At 33.3% G+C, this 17,677-nt stretch overlaps 2 protein-coding genes across 5 annotated transcripts; one reads left to right on the top strand and one right to left on the bottom strand.

The window, feature by feature from the left end:
* Nucleotides 1-1,115: 1,115 nt before the first annotated feature.
* Nucleotides 1,116-13,189, bottom strand: LOC124957825. Of its 3 annotated transcripts, none has more exons than XM_047515199.1 (15): nt 11,272-13,189; nt 10,899-11,050; nt 9,593-9,889; nt 9,367-9,514; nt 7,877-8,098; nt 7,277-7,760; nt 6,964-7,199; nt 6,722-6,895; nt 6,077-6,650; nt 5,263-5,342; nt 5,101-5,192; nt 4,676-4,910; nt 3,380-4,528; nt 2,931-3,297; nt 1,116-2,827 (listed from the first exon to the last, which is right to left on the bottom strand). In XM_047515199.1, the coding sequence occupies exons 1-15, from the start codon at nt 12,242-12,244 to the stop codon at nt 2,434-2,436; spliced, it is 5,577 nt and encodes a 1,858-aa protein (XP_047371155.1). In that variant the 5' UTR covers nt 12,245-13,189; the 3' UTR covers nt 1,116-2,433. The 3 variants fall into 3 exon arrangements, with proteins under 3 accessions (XP_047371155.1, XP_047371157.1, XP_047371156.1); XM_047515201.1 differs by having other exon boundaries at nt 5,101-5,189; XM_047515200.1 differs by having other exon boundaries at nt 6,077-6,647.
* Nucleotides 13,190-13,731: 542 nt separating this feature from the next.
* On the top strand, nt 13,732-17,589 carry LOC124957826 (asparagine--tRNA ligase, cytoplasmic). Of its 2 annotated transcripts, XM_047515203.1 has the most exons (11): nt 13,732-13,816; nt 14,538-14,685; nt 14,881-14,949; nt 15,204-15,614; nt 15,677-15,834; nt 15,957-16,100; nt 16,164-16,312; nt 16,395-16,523; nt 16,604-16,853; nt 16,926-17,189; nt 17,263-17,589. In XM_047515203.1, the coding sequence occupies exons 3-11, from the start codon at nt 14,907-14,909 to the stop codon at nt 17,392-17,394; spliced, it is 1,680 nt and encodes a 559-aa protein (XP_047371159.1). In that variant the 5' UTR covers nt 13,732-13,816; nt 14,538-14,685; nt 14,881-14,906; the 3' UTR covers nt 17,395-17,589. The 2 variants fall into 2 exon arrangements, with proteins under 2 accessions (XP_047371159.1, XP_047371160.1); XM_047515204.1 differs by lacking the exons at nt 13,732-13,816; nt 14,881-14,949 and having other exon boundaries at nt 14,544-14,685.
* The last annotated feature ends 88 nt before the right edge of the window (nt 17,590-17,677 follow it).

Here is a 17,677-nt window from a genome sequence, read left to right as displayed (position 1 = left end):
TTTTTTTATCTTTGGAACCCTACCTTTCTTAATTATTTCTTTTTCTTCTTTTTTTCAGTCGAAAAATCTTTCAATGATGGCTAACAATGCCACTAAAACTTCCAAGAATACTATAATAAAGTGGAGATGATCAAATATGTTTGGCTATATTTAGAATTATTTTGTTTTTATATAGAATTATTTAGGTCGTATAAACTACATCCGATTGCTTTCTTAAAAGAAGGATACTTGAAAAGCTAACTTTTCGATTCTCTCGTACTATTATCAAATTATATTTGCTTTTATTTTACGACTTACCATATTTCGCACTTAGCTCGAGTATACTCTTTTCCTAAAAAATGTTTACTTTAACATTTAAGTACTAAATACTCCGTTAAATATTTTATTACACTGTTATTATATAACAAAATTTGCCAGCTTCCTTGGAAAATAATACAACACACAATATTGTTGTAAAACTTTTACACAAAAACTTCCAATTCAACGCTCGACGTGAGAATTCGCAATGTCGTTCTTTTAATCTCCTAACGCGCCTACGCAATAAGGTGATCCTCACAACGGAAAGTCTATTGAATAAAAGGAAAAGCTACTAAAGGAGATCGAAATCAAAATCGGAATTCTTCCGTGTAAACTTCTTTTATGCTTTGTCAATATGACAGCAGTCCCATTTAGTTTTGACTTTCGATGCGTGTTCCCGCGAATACTTCCGGATTATAAAACGCAGGTAGATGAGAGTTCGATCCCAACGAATGCAACCAAAAACACGACCGCCTTTGTGCAATGCCTCCATGATTCTACGCGTCCGACTCTTTAAGCTCATAAATCGGTAAAAGATCCTGATTTCGATTCTAGGTTCTCTCTTTCTCTTTTTCTCATATTTTCTATTTGTTACTTCTTAGAGATACTCTTCTCTTTTCAGAATTATCCTTCTATTCTTTCAGGATACTAAAACATTCTTTATATTAAGGAGGTCGTTCGATAAATATTGTTTAAAAATAAGTTTTTCTTCTTTCACAAAAATATGAAAATATCCACTATGTCGAATATCTAAATGAACAAAATAAAAAAAAATGTAGGATTGCAAGATCAGTATTATCGGAAAAAAAATATAATGCGAGACTAGAAATATTTTATTTGAGAAAAAATGTTTGCTTTCTTTTCGAAAGGAGTAATTAAAGAAATTTTTTATAAAAATGAAGTTTTCTGATTATTTAAAACAATTCTCATGAAGTATTTATCTAGTTAAATAGCATTCAAAAATGTTATATTTAAAAGACATTTAATTAGTAATAAATATTTTGAACCCTTATTGGAGCAAAAAAAATATAGTATAGTGAAATAAAATACTTTCCATAATGTTCAAAACAATTGGAATTCCGATGTCACGGGAGCATACGATTGGCGTATTACACGTGTAAACAAATTTTAACATCCTCGATCGAGTAATTTGTTCATTAATCAGAAAATTAATGATATTCGCTTTACTCGACCGAAGAACTTTAACACAGGAGAACCATTCTTTTCCTATTATACACTATTATCTAGTTACGCATTTAATTGTCTTCCGTCTTCCTTGCTTGGAAAATGGTGGAACGTTAGTACGGCGACAGACTCGAAAACGCGAAGAAGAATCTAATGATCAAGGAGTAAGGGAAGTCAAATTGATGGGAAAGTGGGGGTTGACGAAGCAAGCCAAGGGTGAGAAGAATGGACGAAAAAGGTGCAGAGTGGGAGGAAGAGAAAGGGGAGAGGGAACACGCGGCAAAGCCGGTTGCGCGTGACACGCGCGTATCTCGCCACTCGAAACTGCCCCAGGGACATTAATCCCATTTAATCGAACACCGGCTCGGAAGGACCCGATCCCTCTTCAGCCGCCATTCTTGTTTACCGCCCGTTGCACCAGCGAGCACTCGAACTCGGCATCGTCCTACGCGTGTGTTTACTCAAGCTAATGATCATTCCCTCTCTCTTTCTCTCTCTTTCTGTTTTTTCCTTTCTATTTTTACTCTACTGCTTTGTAAACTCTGTTTAGAACATTCACAATCTCGGATGCGTAATTGTATTGTACACGCGTTCGTTTCGTCATCTCTCATGGATTGGAGTTGTATTTTCAATTTTTTTTATGATTTTCCTCGTAAGATGATGGACATGAATCCATTCAGTGACGAAAGATATATTTTCAATATATCAGTACACTCTTAAAATAACATCTAGTCTAATAAAATATTTCGTGTCATTTATTATTTAAATTTCTCTTCCTTAAGCATCATTAATGTATGAAAATAGTAGATTATGAAAATGAATAGATATACTTAGCTCTTCGCATTATTCATTTCTATTTGATAAAATAGTTAATTGTAATTTACGGAATACTATTAAACCGTTAAACATCGTCAATCATAAATCTCAATTCTTCTTTTTATCACTTTAGCATCACCGATATTCCTTGCTATTTTCATTCTCGTCTTCGTCCGTTCGATTTTCGTTTTCATGGCTTTCCTCGAGATCGGGACGAACGTCAATAAGTAAACTTTGCCGACACAACGTGGAGATCGTACTCATATTTCCATCTTCATTGTCCTTCCCTCGCATCAATTTTGAAATCCTTAATTTATTGACTATTCTTGCTAAGGGTCCATCAGAATCTCGTCGCTTCGATATCGTTCGTGGTAAGGACTCACATCCACGATTACTAGCAAGCCGACCAAAAGTATCCGGATCGACGTTTATCATTCCTGCGCTCGCAGATTTTACCAAATCAGACTTGGAATTCGAATTCTGAGAAAAGGTTGCTGATTGTGAAACGGATGACGATTGAATCGGACATCTAAAATAAGTTTTACATTCGTTAGAAATTATAGTAAAAATACGAACATCGCATTTGGTTCATAATATAACATCGATTTTTAAATTTATTGTCAGCCACTTACTCAGCTGTAAAATCCCGATTTATATCTTCACAATTTCTATTTTCGATGTTCAGAGTCAAATCTTTGTGATCGTCCATGGAAAGTGGATTGTCCTTTTGATTTGAAATTACGGGCGTCAAAGGCTCTAGCATGGACTGACATAAGGGACCACCACGACGCGACAGAAAGCCTTCTTTTGCCCGTTGTATTCTCGAACTCCGTGACTCTGTTGTCGTTGTAGCAATACAACTACCAATTCTACCGTCTCTTTTCGCCGCCGCATTTGAAAGGATCTGTAATTTGTGTACAAGATCTGAAGGCAATTTATCCTCAGTTATCATAGAACGCTCTGTTTCATCTTCTTCCTGTATTCCAAAAATTGGTACGGCTAGAAGAATTAAATTTTTAATTAAATTCTATGTAAATATGTGTGTGGTATAAACTAAACAATTCAGAATTTATTGAAGTACCAGATAAACGATGATCCTGTTCAGTCTCTCGAACTATAATTTCTTCGTACCCATCGTCAATAGGATTTCTATAAACTTTTTTATTTTCCTCATCTTTCTTCTCTATTACTTTTTTTTCTTCAACATATGCGATCTCTTTATTAATTTCTTCGTCACGCGTATTTGAGCTAATTTCCACATTTTCGATACTAATTTTCTTTCCTTCTTTTTCAGTTATTATTTTATTGTTCTGAACAACACGGTCTTCCCCTGAACATGTACGCCTGTGATATTTTTTTTTTTCCGGCTCTTTCGAGGAAGATCGAAGGATCCATGGAAGAGATAGAGGCGTACGAGGCACTGTCTCATGTCGCGAAGTTCTCGGCGATGCCGATCTCGATTTACTCTTACTCTTGCTTTTTGGTCTTTCCACTCGATTTGAATTGGACTCGTCGATATCTCTTTCATGAGAAGCACGACGAAAAGTTGAAAATATCATACGTTTGGTCTTTATGAAAACGTTTCGAGAAGTAGATTCTGCTTTCTGTTTCGCTCGTACGCCATTATTCACATTTTGATTTACAACGTGAGAGTCAAGTTCAAGAGGAAGCTTGTTGTCGTTACAAGCTCCATCCAAATTTGAATAATTGTTAAAAGTATTCGAAGTCTCATCCTTCTTCGATCTTGATGAGTTGCTCGCACTATCACTACTCGCCGTAGGAACGACTATCTTCTTTAGAGTTTCTTCGTTGATGATGATCCTTTCAACGCAACGTGCTCCGCCATGCGTCAATACAGTTAATGGCGTCGTTCTAATGGTTGGCTCACGATATTCCAGATTACCGTTCTTAAACGGCGTTGAAATCCTCTCGAAGGAACGATATTGTTTCTCTTCTGTTTTTCTGATTGTTTCAATTTCTTTTACGAGTGATATGTTTTCCCTCGCAATCTCTTCTTCCTTCGAAATATCTGTGTTTCGAATTTCTTTACTGTTGTCATGTTTATTTTCAATAATACTGGAGGAAGAAAAATCGTGAGAGCATCTCATAGCATTAACATCAGTGTATTGACGTAATTGAAATATTTTTTTATCTTTACAGAATTCATCTTCAATATTTTTTTCTTTCTTTGAGATTTCACTTGCATCAACATCATTATTCCAGAAAAAGTCTTTATACATAAAAGAAAGGAAATACTTATTATACATATCGTATATTTAATGTATATGATTAAATTTATATTAATTATATACAATAAATAATAAATAATAATGGATTAAGCATTAAAAATTGATTTATTTTACGTTTATATTCCTACCCGATCCAGACTTCGAAGATACAGTAGAACTTCTCGAAAAGTTTCCTATATTATCGACAATGTGTACAGCTCCAGATTGATGATGATAAGAGAAGTTTAAGTCCCTGTCGTTCTTGTTTCTATCAGGGATTTCTTTCTTGTCATCGTTTTTGTCGTCAACGTCGTTTTCATCCTCGTCTTTTTTCAGCTCCTTCTTTTCACTCCTTTGTTCCTCGTTATTCTCGTACGGCAACTCCTGGTTGTACCGACAGGACGCTAATTTCGATCGTGTTATGATAAAACTTATCTTCTCGGAAGATTTTTAAACAAATTTGTTCAATATCATAAGATTCTCAACAATTTTTCTTATATGTGAAACCGAAGAAAAAATAAATCAAAATATTCTTAGAATTAAAAGACGAAGTAGTGATATATATAAAATGTACCATTGATTCTTCCATTTCTTCCATAACTCTAGTTTCCGTAGTTGTAGTCGGAATATCCTCGGATTTGGACACATTATGTACAAGTGTATCTTCTAAAAAAAATATTATAATAATAACACGTATTATATTATTTCTTTATTTTAACGGTAAATATATACCTACCAATACATTCATTAGTCATCATCCAAGTTTTGTTCGTATTATCATCTTTGTTGCCACCAAAACGAATACCTAGTATATCACTGGAATCAAAATATAAAATCTGCGAGAATGTAAAAGTGATGCCAGTTTCAAAAACGTAATAACAATTCCAATCCAAAGAAGGAATTATTAACACATTGCGTATGGGTCACGAGATATCTCATTTTCATGTTTTTTCAACTGAATCGATGACATAAGCAACCAGAGACAAATATTTTTGTTACGTTACCAGGGTAATGAAGCTTTGCGCATTCTTATGACAAATGATTAGCGAAATAACTAAATGTTGACACTCCAAAAATGCAAAAATAATCATTCAGTATAGCTAGTATATACCTAATCTTTTCAAAATTAATGTGTAGGAACAGGTTTGAACAGGTTATAAGATATTTATATAATACAGGTTATAAGATTTTAACGATAACATGAAAATGAATGAAAATAGTGATAGACTCTACAAAATAGAACCTGTTTACAATTATCTGATACAAAATTTTAAATTGTTTATATTCCTTATCAGAACCTGTCGCCAGATGAAATCTTGGCGTGGAAAATTTAAGTTATAATTAAGAATAATTTATGTAAATATAATACTAAATGCAAATTAAAAATGCGCATATACGCATTCTATTGCTTGCCAAGTATGCTTCTGGAGTGTCCAAAAATGTGCGGGTCTTGGGAGCACGTTGAGCGCGAAGAGCGCCGTACGCAATGTGTTAATGTAAAAATATATATTTACATTCCGGGATCTCTTTCCTTTACGCTTTTCTCTTACCTTTTCAAATTCATGCAATTAAATTCTTCTTCGTTATTATCAAACAATAGCTCATTCTGAATTAATTCGAAGGAGTGATCAGATGGATACTTAATTGTTTTATTCCAGCCAACAGTCGGCCACGTTTTTTGATTGGGAATATGTTGGTAGGAATGATTTGATCTTCGATGTCGATCTTCTTCAAACTCTGGGTTAGTCTTATCATATGCTGAAAAATGTGTCTTCTCGTCCAATAATGGAAGCCAATTGCCTGGAACAGAAGAATTCCGACTCGAAAGATCAGCCCTCAAATTCCAGCTTCTTGATTCCCAATGTTCTCTATCCGGATCATCTTCGACTTCCATCAAAATCGCTGGAGATGGTTCATGACTAGACGTCACCATACCAAGAGGTACAGCTATACTAGTCGTTTCGCTGGCTGCTACAGAGTAAACTGGAGTCTGATGAGGCTGAATTCTTCTCAAGGGACTAGCCGTTTCTTCGATGACGTCCTCAATGTCGACTATCACAGCCTCTGGTTCAAAATCGTCAATGATCCCATCTTCCGAGGTATCTGGCCTTCTCTCTGAATCTACTATAAAGTTTGAAATCATTATCATAAATTTTTACTGCTGTAAATAACGAATATTAATTGGGATTATTTACCAGGTGCTGGAGAATCAGCCATAAGATTTGTTCCTTTCAATTTTTCAGTCAAATAGCTCAACGAACATAAACTAGCAGAGCGACGAACAAATACTTGCATACGTTCACTAGTTTCGACAACACTTCCAACCGATTTAGATCTCTTGATACCACTAAGAAAGACTTCCTCTTCATCTATAATCAAGCAACGGAAAATGCAGAATTAATTTAATGTTCTCTAAAAAAATAGTATTAAGTTCAACCTGCTGGAGTTGTGTCATCAGTCGTCGTTGAATCGTTCACCGTTTCTATAAGAGACGCATAAGCTGGATCTAATAAACGAAATGTTGAAGATCTCGGGGATATGCCACGAGACTTTTCCCAATCATATAATTTCCTGGTAAATTCTTGAGATATTCCTTCGAAGCGATAAGAACCAACTGATGTCCGGATTAAAATTTCATTACCAGATTTGAAATTTTGCGACTTTTCGGTCAAACTAGAAAAAAAAATTTCATAATTATTCTTAAAAGAATTCTGAAATTTACCAAATGTAATGAAACATTTGACAATTACTTTGATTTTTTTTTAAACCAATCACTATCCTGTTGAGTTTCCTGTTCGAGGTTTCCAAAAAGTGAAAGAATTCTGTCCAAAGCAAGAAATTCTGTCTCGTCCACAATACCGGAGGTGAAACCTAATCGAGCAGATGGTGGCCTTCTTGATACCTCGCTAAGTCTTCTCCAAGCTTCCATTCTTTTTACAAAATCCTCACACAAGTGAAGTCTGCTATCGCTTCCAATGCTACCGGTACTTCCAACGCTTCCACAGCTACGACGAGGACCCATCACTTCCTGAGCTTTCATTTCCGGTTTTGAAGGATACAGCCAAAGCTGCCAATCCGTTAAGCGTCGTCGATTAACTCGTTGAGATTCTGTGGAAGCACTTGCTCTTCGTCCTTTTTTCGACCGTTTCCACTCTTGAAGTTTCTTCTTGAATTCTGGAGCTAATCTTTCTTCCGCCAAAAGCAAACTCTCGTGAGGATTACTTGGTGTTGTTCCTTAAATAAAAAAAAAACAAATTTCAAAATTGTATACATATTTATACAATTTTCAACAAAATGGTATATCTACTTAATGGTTAATTATTTTTTGTTCAAGTATGTAAATATTATACCATTGCTAGGAGTAAATGCATCTCGAGTGCTTTTCGTATTGCCTCCCGTTGATCTCTTTAAACGTTCCCATTCTATTAGTTTTTGATGAAACTCAGCTCCAAGTTTTTCGCGCAATGCTTGATAATCTCGTCGAGTTTCCAGTTGAGTGTTTGACATGAAGGAGTTCTTGGATAAATCCTCTACACTGCCACTGCAACTACGAGCTCTAGGTATTTCTGATTCTAAAATATAATATATGTTAAATTGTTTAATCGTTACATATAACATACTTTTATATGTGCATATAATAATATTATTATATTACTATCATATACTTTGTTATTCATGCCGATGCATCGTCGATAGTTAGACATTTACTCGCGTATACCATTTGTTTTACAAAGTGGATTAACCTGATCATATTATTTTGGCATGCTGCCGTATAAATTTTACGTTTCCACAACAGGTCGAATTCTTAATGATGCATCAAAACTCCCACCGTACTTGTATTACATGAAGTTTATCGGCAAAAGATTAGTTTCTAACGAGAATAATAAATCGGAGTGTAATATAAAAGATCAATCGAAACCATATGACACATGTAGGCAGAATGCAGAGACTCCCATACGATGTCCGAAGAAAACTCTCTATCATATGTGTTATCAAAAATCAAATGCTTTGAGTGAAGTAAGACTAACTTTCTTGCACACAGTTAGATACAGGTATATGCTTTTATTTTTTCAACCTTTTAGAGTAATAGTAAAACAATAGCTTCGGAATGTAATGACGCGTGTAAACGCATGAAAAATCAGATCGAAAGCATAACTAAGTTTGTTAACAAAGAAAAACAAGCAATCATTGAATCTTTGAAGAAAGAGATAAGTGTGGATAAAACTGATGCATGTCAATGGGTAAAAAGTATCTCAGAGTGTTTGGACCGAAGACTTCAACAATTGATGCAATTAGATCCTGCCTTCGCATCTGACACACGAATAGCAGTCCTTCGATTCAAGGATCGCGCAAGAAACACGTTTATTGCTTTATATTATGACCTAATGCCTGGTGTCAGACAAATTGAATCAATTTTAGAAGAACTACAAAATGAGACTTTTCAATGTATTGAGAAAGCAGCTGCTCTGATACATTTGTGCTATTACGACAACTCATCTCCGATCTCTAAAAGGTGTTTTTTGAAATATACGGAAGAAGCTGAAAAGATTTTAGAGCAAACGATGAGGGAAACACAGATGAAATTTAACGAAGTGGAAAGACTTCAGAAGAATATTTTGAAATGTCATAAAGAAGCGATGAACGAAGCAACGAAGGAACACACTTCAGAGATGCAAGCATTCTCTAAATATTTAGATGATTGTATAGCTGTACTTAAAAAATTAAAATAATAAACGATAACGTAATATGCTATTATAAAATCGTGTCGATATAAATATAATAAGACAAAGAATGAAAAACTTGTAATATTTATTAATAATTGAATAAAAATAAATCTTACCATCCTGAAGAAAAGATTGTCTAGCTATTACTCTCACTGGACTTGGTGGGACACTGAAAGCAGTATTGGATAGAAAAGCTCGTCTAACTTTGTTCCACTTAGAATCCATTCTCTGGATTTTTGAAGCCGATTCTTCTACAATGGATCGCTGTAAGATTGATAAAAAAAAAACACAATTTTAAAAGACAATTGTATATTTTTACATTTTTTGTTTTGTTTACTATACCTGTTGTTTAAATTCCGTCAAACTCTGGCCACTTTGACGAGCCTTTACTTGATGCGGTGAATTTTGACCGGAATCAAGCGTGCTAGAAGGAAGTGGTGAAGTAGATTCTGGCGAAGTAATGTTTCTGAATTCCTCTTCGCTAGATGGTATTGTGATAGTTAAAGTTGGTGTTAGATTTTTAAGCGTAGCTTCTGTATCTTTATCAGAACTCGATGAAGATTTCAAATCAGATATGTTGATTTGCAATTCAGGAGTGCTCTCCGTCGCGATTCGAATTAATGGTTTTTCTTGATTAGTCTATGAAAATCGAAAAATTCAATTAGAATTTAAACGTACAAAAATTTAAATATGCCTGATGAAATATTGAAATTTTACTGAAGTATTGGTAAAGTTGATCACGCATATACTGAAAATAAATCGTTACTTCTGCTTTTCCGTTAGTAACAATAAAATGGATTATAACTTGGCGTTCTCGCGATATTTGCATTTGGTGCAATTTTAGAATTAAAATTGTATTTATAAGGTAAACACGATATTCTGGAGATTCGCCAATGATCTTGGAAATATCCTATGTATCATTAAGAAATATGCGTTTACTCAATAATGTTCGATAAACAAGTTGAACCGTTAACGGCCAAGAGTACGATCGATGTCAGTTCAACGTATTCAGAAGATGCGGGCGTACCCCACGCGTGCTTGTCCGATGTATTTTTAAATCGACAAGCTCGTGGACCGATTCCGTCTCGGAAGAGAAAAATTCTGCGTACATGAACTTTTACAAAATTTATGAAAATTTATTGGCAAACGCTTGGAATTCTTTCGAATGAAAAAGAATTTCTTTATTACCAATATTTGTACAAAATTTTCATATTGGATTTTTTCAAGTATTTACGGTGATGTATAAACTACTCATACAATCTTTAAAAATTAATAATTGTTTTTTTTCAAAACGATAAAGTATTTTTAAATAGTTAATTAATTTCTCTAGATGCGTTAACAATTTTAAAAGCATTTGGTTATATGAAAAGGATTTATTCAATTTCAAAGAGCGTACATACATATATTTTCCGGATTCATTGTATATACACACACACATATATATATATATATATATATATATATATATATATAAAATAGATAAACACGTTGTTAATGACTCACTCCATAAATTCGTCAAGACATTTAACGATGCACCTGCATGAAGCAGACCTTGATCGTTTAGTTCTTCTATATGTAGGTTAAGTGTTACGTACACATATGTACATGATATCAAATTCCACACGTAATTTGGCAAAAGATCTTTTACCTCACATATTTCCCTCGCATGCTGTACAGTGTCGTCATTGATAGTTACGGTAACGTCATCTTCGGACGATTTGTTAGATTCGTTTTTTTTCGGAACTTCTTTCGCTCGGGACATTCGTTGATCAGCAGAATCAGATATGTATTTTCGTTGACCTATGAGATAGAACAAATAATATATTTAAAAAAAATGACAATTTAGAAGATATTAAAAAAATATTCAAAAGAAATCTTATATTAGTTTCTTATTAGAAATAAATATTTAATTCGAAGAAATGTCGAAAACTTGTAAAATATCTAAGAAAAATTTATTATTTTTTGAGTTTGCAAATTAAATTGCTCTCATAAAAGTAAACTTTCAAAATTCTAAATCTTACGATCGAATACATCTTCGTTAGAAGAAAAAGCTGAGGAGGGTCGGCCGAGTGGCGTAGAGGGTCCCGAGAGTTCTCCTGTACAGGACCAATTTCCAGATGCAATATCTGGAATTCGAAGATACTTCGTAGTCGGTGTGCTCGGTGTCGTTGATGTTTGTTCGATGTTTGAATCTGTCATATCATTGGGACAGGCTCTCTCCCACTTGAAAGCAGCCTTTACTCTGGTCCATTTAGAAACTTTCGGTACACCAGAAGTTTCATTCCTGAAGATAGTCTTCTCTATACCAAGTGCCGAACGATTACCCAGATTCGGTGATCGTGGCAAGGATTGTTCAGACATGGCAAGCGATCGGCTTCTTTGTCTTGAAAAAGCCGGAGATCTCGGATTTCGTCTTTGAAATTGAGAATCACGACTGCTCGATATTATTGCGTCCAATAAAGATTCGGCAAAACCAGCATCTTCATCTGGTAAATCACTACTTATGTCCTTATTAGCTAAAATTGCTTTCTCCGCACGCAAATCTGCCGTTCTCAATACCTTTATTCTTTCTAACTCTCTAACACGTTTGAATAGTTTCGAGCTACGATCGCGGAGTTCCAGTATTTGCTCCGCCATTTCGTAGATCCTGTCCAGTTGCTCGAAGGATTCCTCCGTATAGAGATTCGCCACGGCCATCGTCGACGTTGCTGAATTTCTTGATAAACAATCAGAGTTACGACTATCGCACGGTGGTGATGTACGAATACTCGTTAAATAAGCGATGATGTCGTCTTCTTCTTGCGATAGTTCTACGGATGAACTATGAACAGGTTGTGAGTATTTCGGAGACGTCCAAGGATCGGGTGGTGGACACGGTAAATTTGTTTCCTCGAATTTTTCCTTGTTCTTATTGATTCTGTTATGCTTTCGCGCTCTTTTATCGAAATCTTGAATATTACATTCCTCGACTACGGGTCTACCGTTTTTCGCCATTTTTGCCCAAGCGACAAGATTTCAAGTTGATAACATATATACGTACATACGTTGAAATCCGAGGTCAGTACCATCGATCCATGAATCAACAACGATCTTTGGCAAAATCTTCTCCGATTCACAAAGTTTTATCGATTCTCTCAATTATATTTGGCAAAACCGAAGAAACGATCGCGTGCCGAATGATTATAATCAGTTTAGAATCTGGTTTATTCGGATACTGTTTACCCTGGCAATGTGTGAATGGAACAGTATGAATCTGCGAATCATCACCGACGTCCGAAAAGTGCCTTCGGTATAATCTTACCACTGCCTTTTGACTCTTTCCAATGTTTAATCAACTAGTCGAATTTCAAAGCGGCTCTTAATGTTGATCGGATCGTTTACAAGCTCTTTGTTCCATCCAATTCCTCCTTGTGGGATGTTTATCGCTCATAGTTACGTAAAAGTCTTTTTATTATCAAAAATAGTAACAATTTAAATATCCTGAATATCGCATCTTGTCTTAGAAACGTAAAATACGATTACAAATGTTCACGAATATGTTCGAATGTTATTTTTGAAATTACTCTGATGCACCACGAATCTGCCACGCCTAAAAATGTTTTACTTTTCTTCTTGAGAACTTCTTTTGTAACCAGAATCAAAAATCACGATGGAATCACAGTTAATATTAATAAATCTGTCGATTCACTCTCGACATAAAAAAAATTTTCGCAACATGTTGCTTACATATATCTATTGATAATTTTAAAAGAATAGCCTTTATGTGAAAAACAGGATCAAAGGAGATCGCCGTTACGGGGATGCCGACGCCCGTTGATCGCTTTTGTGGCGTCGCGATGTGCGACGAACGAAGACATGGCTTTGCATCGCGTCCCTTCTCTCTCGTGATTATTTTCAGTAGGCAACGTCGTCTCGGCATTCGTATTTACAGCGATGTACAACTTGGAGTGGTAACGCGAATAGGCATGCGCGTTTGATCGACGAAAGGCACGAAGAAAAAGATGAAGGAGAAGATCTACACGGAAAGGAATGTGTACATGTGTATATATATATAGGAATATTTTTAGTATCCATTTTATTCTATATCTGTATGTATAACAGGTATATTATATCTTTAGTAGCATAGTCATATACGATAATATAAATATCTATTAAATATATCTACATTTATTTTACACATTCAAAAATTTGCTAAGAAAGAAAGAGAGGATATACTCTATTATAAATGATTATCATACCTATATATGCATGATATAAATTTGCAGACAAAAACATGTACACAAAAAATGCAACATATATATATACGATATACGTACATATTTACTAGTAGGTAAATATCTACATTATGTTTGCCTCATCTGAGGAAAAGGGAATAAGAAAAGAAAGATAGTTTTCTCATCTCTTCCTGTTCCCAGCAAAAATAGATGTTTGAAAGGCGTTTACTGGCCCTTCCAAACGAACAACCAAACCTACTTATTTATACGCACCCGGAACGTCTATCGCAATCTTATGCGGAAAAGCATTTTACGCTCGAAAATGTGCACGTTACGCGAAAAAAATGAAAAGGTTAATATATTGGATATGAGATATAATATCAACGTGATTTTTTGATTTGATTTTTATACTTTTGGAATATTTTTTATTATAATTATTCGAGACAATAAAATCGATGAAAAGACTTAAGGATTTTTGTGTATATGAATGAATTTTGTAAACATTTCGTATTAGAATTATTTGTTCTTACAATTTTACAATACGATGGAAATTTTATAGTTTTATAAAGTGATTATTAAATTATTTATATATTAAAATATTATAATACTATATAACGTAAGTAATAAATACGCTTTAATAGTTAATTGAATATATGGTACACATTTAGAAAAAGCATATATTTATGTCAGCGATTCATATTTTATGTCACGACCATCATGGCTGTCCTGCTGCCACGCAAATGAAACAGAATAAATTATTATTACAATTCGATTGATTTTTTATTATTAGCAAGTGATTACTCGTATAAACATATTGAATAAATATTTGATTAGTTTTAATCTATTATTAAGCAATAATCTGCAACAATGGAAACGATATTGGAAGAAATAGTTAATTATTTCAAAATATAAATTAACTATTGGGTTGGCAACTAAGTGATAGCGGATTTTGTCGTTTCCTTCTTATTTGATATCTGCAATCACTTAGTTGCCAACCCAATATTATAAAATATTCAATGGCGAATGATTAAAATGTTTTTGCATAACGAATCTATTTACAATCGATATTATAGGTAAAATTGACTACCACCTAATTTTGTCCCAAGATGGCACTATACTAGTGCCATCGAAACCATTGAAATAAGAAGATTGATCCGGGAAGTGAATACTGCGTCTGAATACACGATATATACAATTCTTCGAAGATAGAAGTATTAGAAGGTACATTAATATCGTTACAAAAATATAGACGTGATTAACACCGTTGAGTTCTTTTTTATTTAATTTGCGTATATATACCTTACTGTTGAAACAGCAGATTAACATATTTTTTACGTAGTATATGTATTCTTATACATTTACATATTGTTTTAATTCATTAAATTACAACAAAATTATTTTTGAAATCTTTTATAGAAGATCCCAGAATTAATATATTTATCATGCCCGATAAAACATTGCCGAAGTTGTCGAACTTAACTTTAGGTACGTATATGGTAGGTTATAATATAGAAAAAGAGATAAAATATCGTGTTTAGTAGTATGATGCAATTTTGTAAAACATTATAATTTGCTATCACGCAGATATGTATTAACAAATAGAGCTGCTCCTTTTATAATAATATAATAAAATCTTATAATAAATCTTATAATAAAAATACTTCAAACTATAATAATTAAAAATAAATTTGTTTAATTATGTATTATTTTCTTTATTTACAAACTTTGTGTTTTTCTAGGTGAAATTTATACATCGGAGAAAAATGGTAGTGATGAAAATGGAGATGGCACAGAACAAAATCCTTTTAAGACGATTTTACAAGCAATGAGACATGCCGGTAAAGAGCCTTTCCCATTGATCTACCAAGATTCACGAGATAGTGAAAAGAGATATGAACCAGCTAGTAAATCCCAATTAAAGAAAATTCAGAAGATTTGGACAAGAGAGCAATATAAGAATGAGGAAAAGCAAGCAAAACTACAAGAAGATGAAGAAAAAAGATTAAAAAATTTACAGGAAGCTAAAGAAATTGTCATTGAAGAAGATAAGAGTTTCCCAGATGCAATAAGGATTAAGATAAATAAAGCTTTAGATTATAGAGACAAAAGAATTAAAATATTTGGATGGATACATAGATTGAGACGCCAAGGTATGAAAAAATTATTTATATAATTTAATTTTATTATGTCACTAATCAAATTTCGTTTATAGGAAAAGCTCTTATGTTCATTACACTAAGAGATGGAACAGGTTTCTTACAATGCGTATTAAATGATAAACTGTGTCAAACTTATGATGCATTAACACTTTCTACTGAAGCTTCAGTAGAACTATTTGGAACTTTAAAATGTGTTCCTGAAGGAAAAAGTGTATGACTTTCATATATATTTTTATATATGTACTATATACTTTTAATTGATGTTAAGCATAAATTTATTAATTAATTCTATTCAAAATTAAAGATATAAATGTTAACATTCATAATTTATAGGCACCTGGTGGCCATGAATTGTGTGTTGATTATTGGAAATTGATTGGAGAAGCTCCACCTGGAGGTGCTGATTCCATTTTAAATGAAGAAGCTCTTCCTGATGTACAATTAGATAATAGACATATTATGATTCGCGGTGAAAATGTATGTAATAACGATAATTTTAGATTGTATTATTAATTTTCTATTAATATATTTTTTGTATAGACAGCACGTGTTCTAATGATGAGATCTATATTAATGCAAGCTTTTAGAGATCACTATAAAGCAAGAGGTTATTATGAAGTAACGCCTCCTACATTGGTACAAACTCAAGTAGAAGGTGGTTCAACTTTATTTAAATTAGACTATTTTGGGTAAATCAATGTAACAAATATAAAGAAATTTTTAGATAACTTTGCATATAGAAGATAAATCAAAATAGAATATTTTTTTCAGGGAAGAAGCATATTTAACTCAAAGTTCTCAACTTTATCTTGAAACATGTATTCCAGCAATGGGAGATGTTTATTGTATTGCTCAGTCTTACAGAGCAGAACAATCAAAGACAAGAAGACATCTTGCTGAGTAAAGATAATAATTTATTTATTTTTTATATAAATATTTTATATACGAATAATGCTTTAAAATGAAGTTCAAACTTGTAGATATACACATGTTGAAGCCGAATGTCCTTTTATAACATTCGATGACCTGCTCGATCGAGTAGAAGATTTGATCTGTGATGTAGTGGAACGTGTATTACAATCTCCCCTTGGTTATCTGGTTAAAGAATTAAATCCAGAATTTAAAACGCCTAAAAAACCATTTAAGCGAATGAACTATAGCGATGCTATTGAATTTTTAAAAGTTAATAATATAACAAAAGAAGATGGAACTTTTTACGAATTTGGAGAAGTATAATAAAATTTTGCGTTTTGATAATTTGATTAGAAAAATGAATATTATATTTGAAATGATATCTTTCAGGATATCCCAGAAATGCCAGAAAGGAAAATGACAGACATGATTAATGAGCCTATTATGCTTTGCCGCTTTCCTATAGAAATTAAATCTTTCTATATGCAACGTTGTCCAGAAGACAAGCAACTTACAGAGTCTGTAGATGTTCTTTTACCAAGTGTAGGTGAAATAGTCGGTGGTTCAATGCGTATTTGGGACTATAAAGAATTGATGGAAGGATATACTCGGGCGAATATAAATCCTTCACCATACTATTGGTATACGGATCAGGTAAATAATAGCCAAATAAAGTAGTAATATGATTACTTATAACCATATACTTAAAATCCGTTACTGATTTTAGAGAAAATATGGATCATGTCCACATGGAGGGTATGGGTTAGGTCTGGAACGATTTCTTTGTTGGCTACTAAATAGGTATCATATTAGGGAAGTGTGCTTATATCCACGCTTTTTGGAACGTTGTCGTCCTTAAGCTTTGTGCTCTTTAAAATTATTTACATGAAATTTAATGTAACTTCCATAGTTTTAAGTAAAACAAAGGGCTCATTACTGATAAACTTAATTTTCAAAATAATTCAATATACATAATAAGTTTACTTATTCTTTAAAAGAGAAAGGGATAATATGTATATCATTTTACTGTTATATATACATATATATAAAAATTATGATATATGAATGTAATTGGTAAATACAATATATCAATAAATTGTTTTTTTTCATGTATGTAAATACATACATATATCCTCATTAAA

This window comes from Vespa velutina, chromosome 2 (genome assembly GCF_912470025.1).
Source record: "Vespa velutina chromosome 2, iVesVel2.1, whole genome shotgun sequence".
In the NCBI taxonomy this organism is placed as follows: Eukaryota; Metazoa; Arthropoda; class Insecta; order Hymenoptera; family Vespidae; genus Vespa; species Vespa velutina.
This window is presented reverse-complemented; position numbering and strand designations above follow the sequence as displayed.

Bases quoted from the DNA above. Each gene is read 5' to 3' on its own strand.
- LOC124957825 (XM_047515199.1), bottom strand. From the start codon at position 12,244: ATGGCGAAAAACGGTAGACCCGTAGTCGAGGAATGTAATATTCAAGAT. The intron at 9,515-9,592 runs GTATAGTAAACA...TCAATCTTACAG, and splicing joins TGACGGAATTTAAACAACAG to CGATCCATTGTAGAAGAATC. The intron at 4,911-5,100 runs GTACATTTTATA...CGGTACAACCAG, and splicing joins AAGAAATGGAAGAATCAATG to GAGTTGCCGTACGAGAATAA.
- LOC124957826 (XM_047515203.1), top strand. From the start codon at position 14,907: ATGCCCGATAAAACATTGCCGAAGTTGTCGAACTTAACTTTAG. The intron at 14,950-15,203 runs GTACGTATATGG...GTGTTTTTCTAG, and splicing joins GTTGTCGAACTTAACTTTAG to GTGAAATTTATACATCGGAG. The intron at 16,313-16,394 runs GTAAATCAATGT...TATTTTTTTCAG, and splicing joins TTTAAATTAGACTATTTTGG to GGAAGAAGCATATTTAACTC.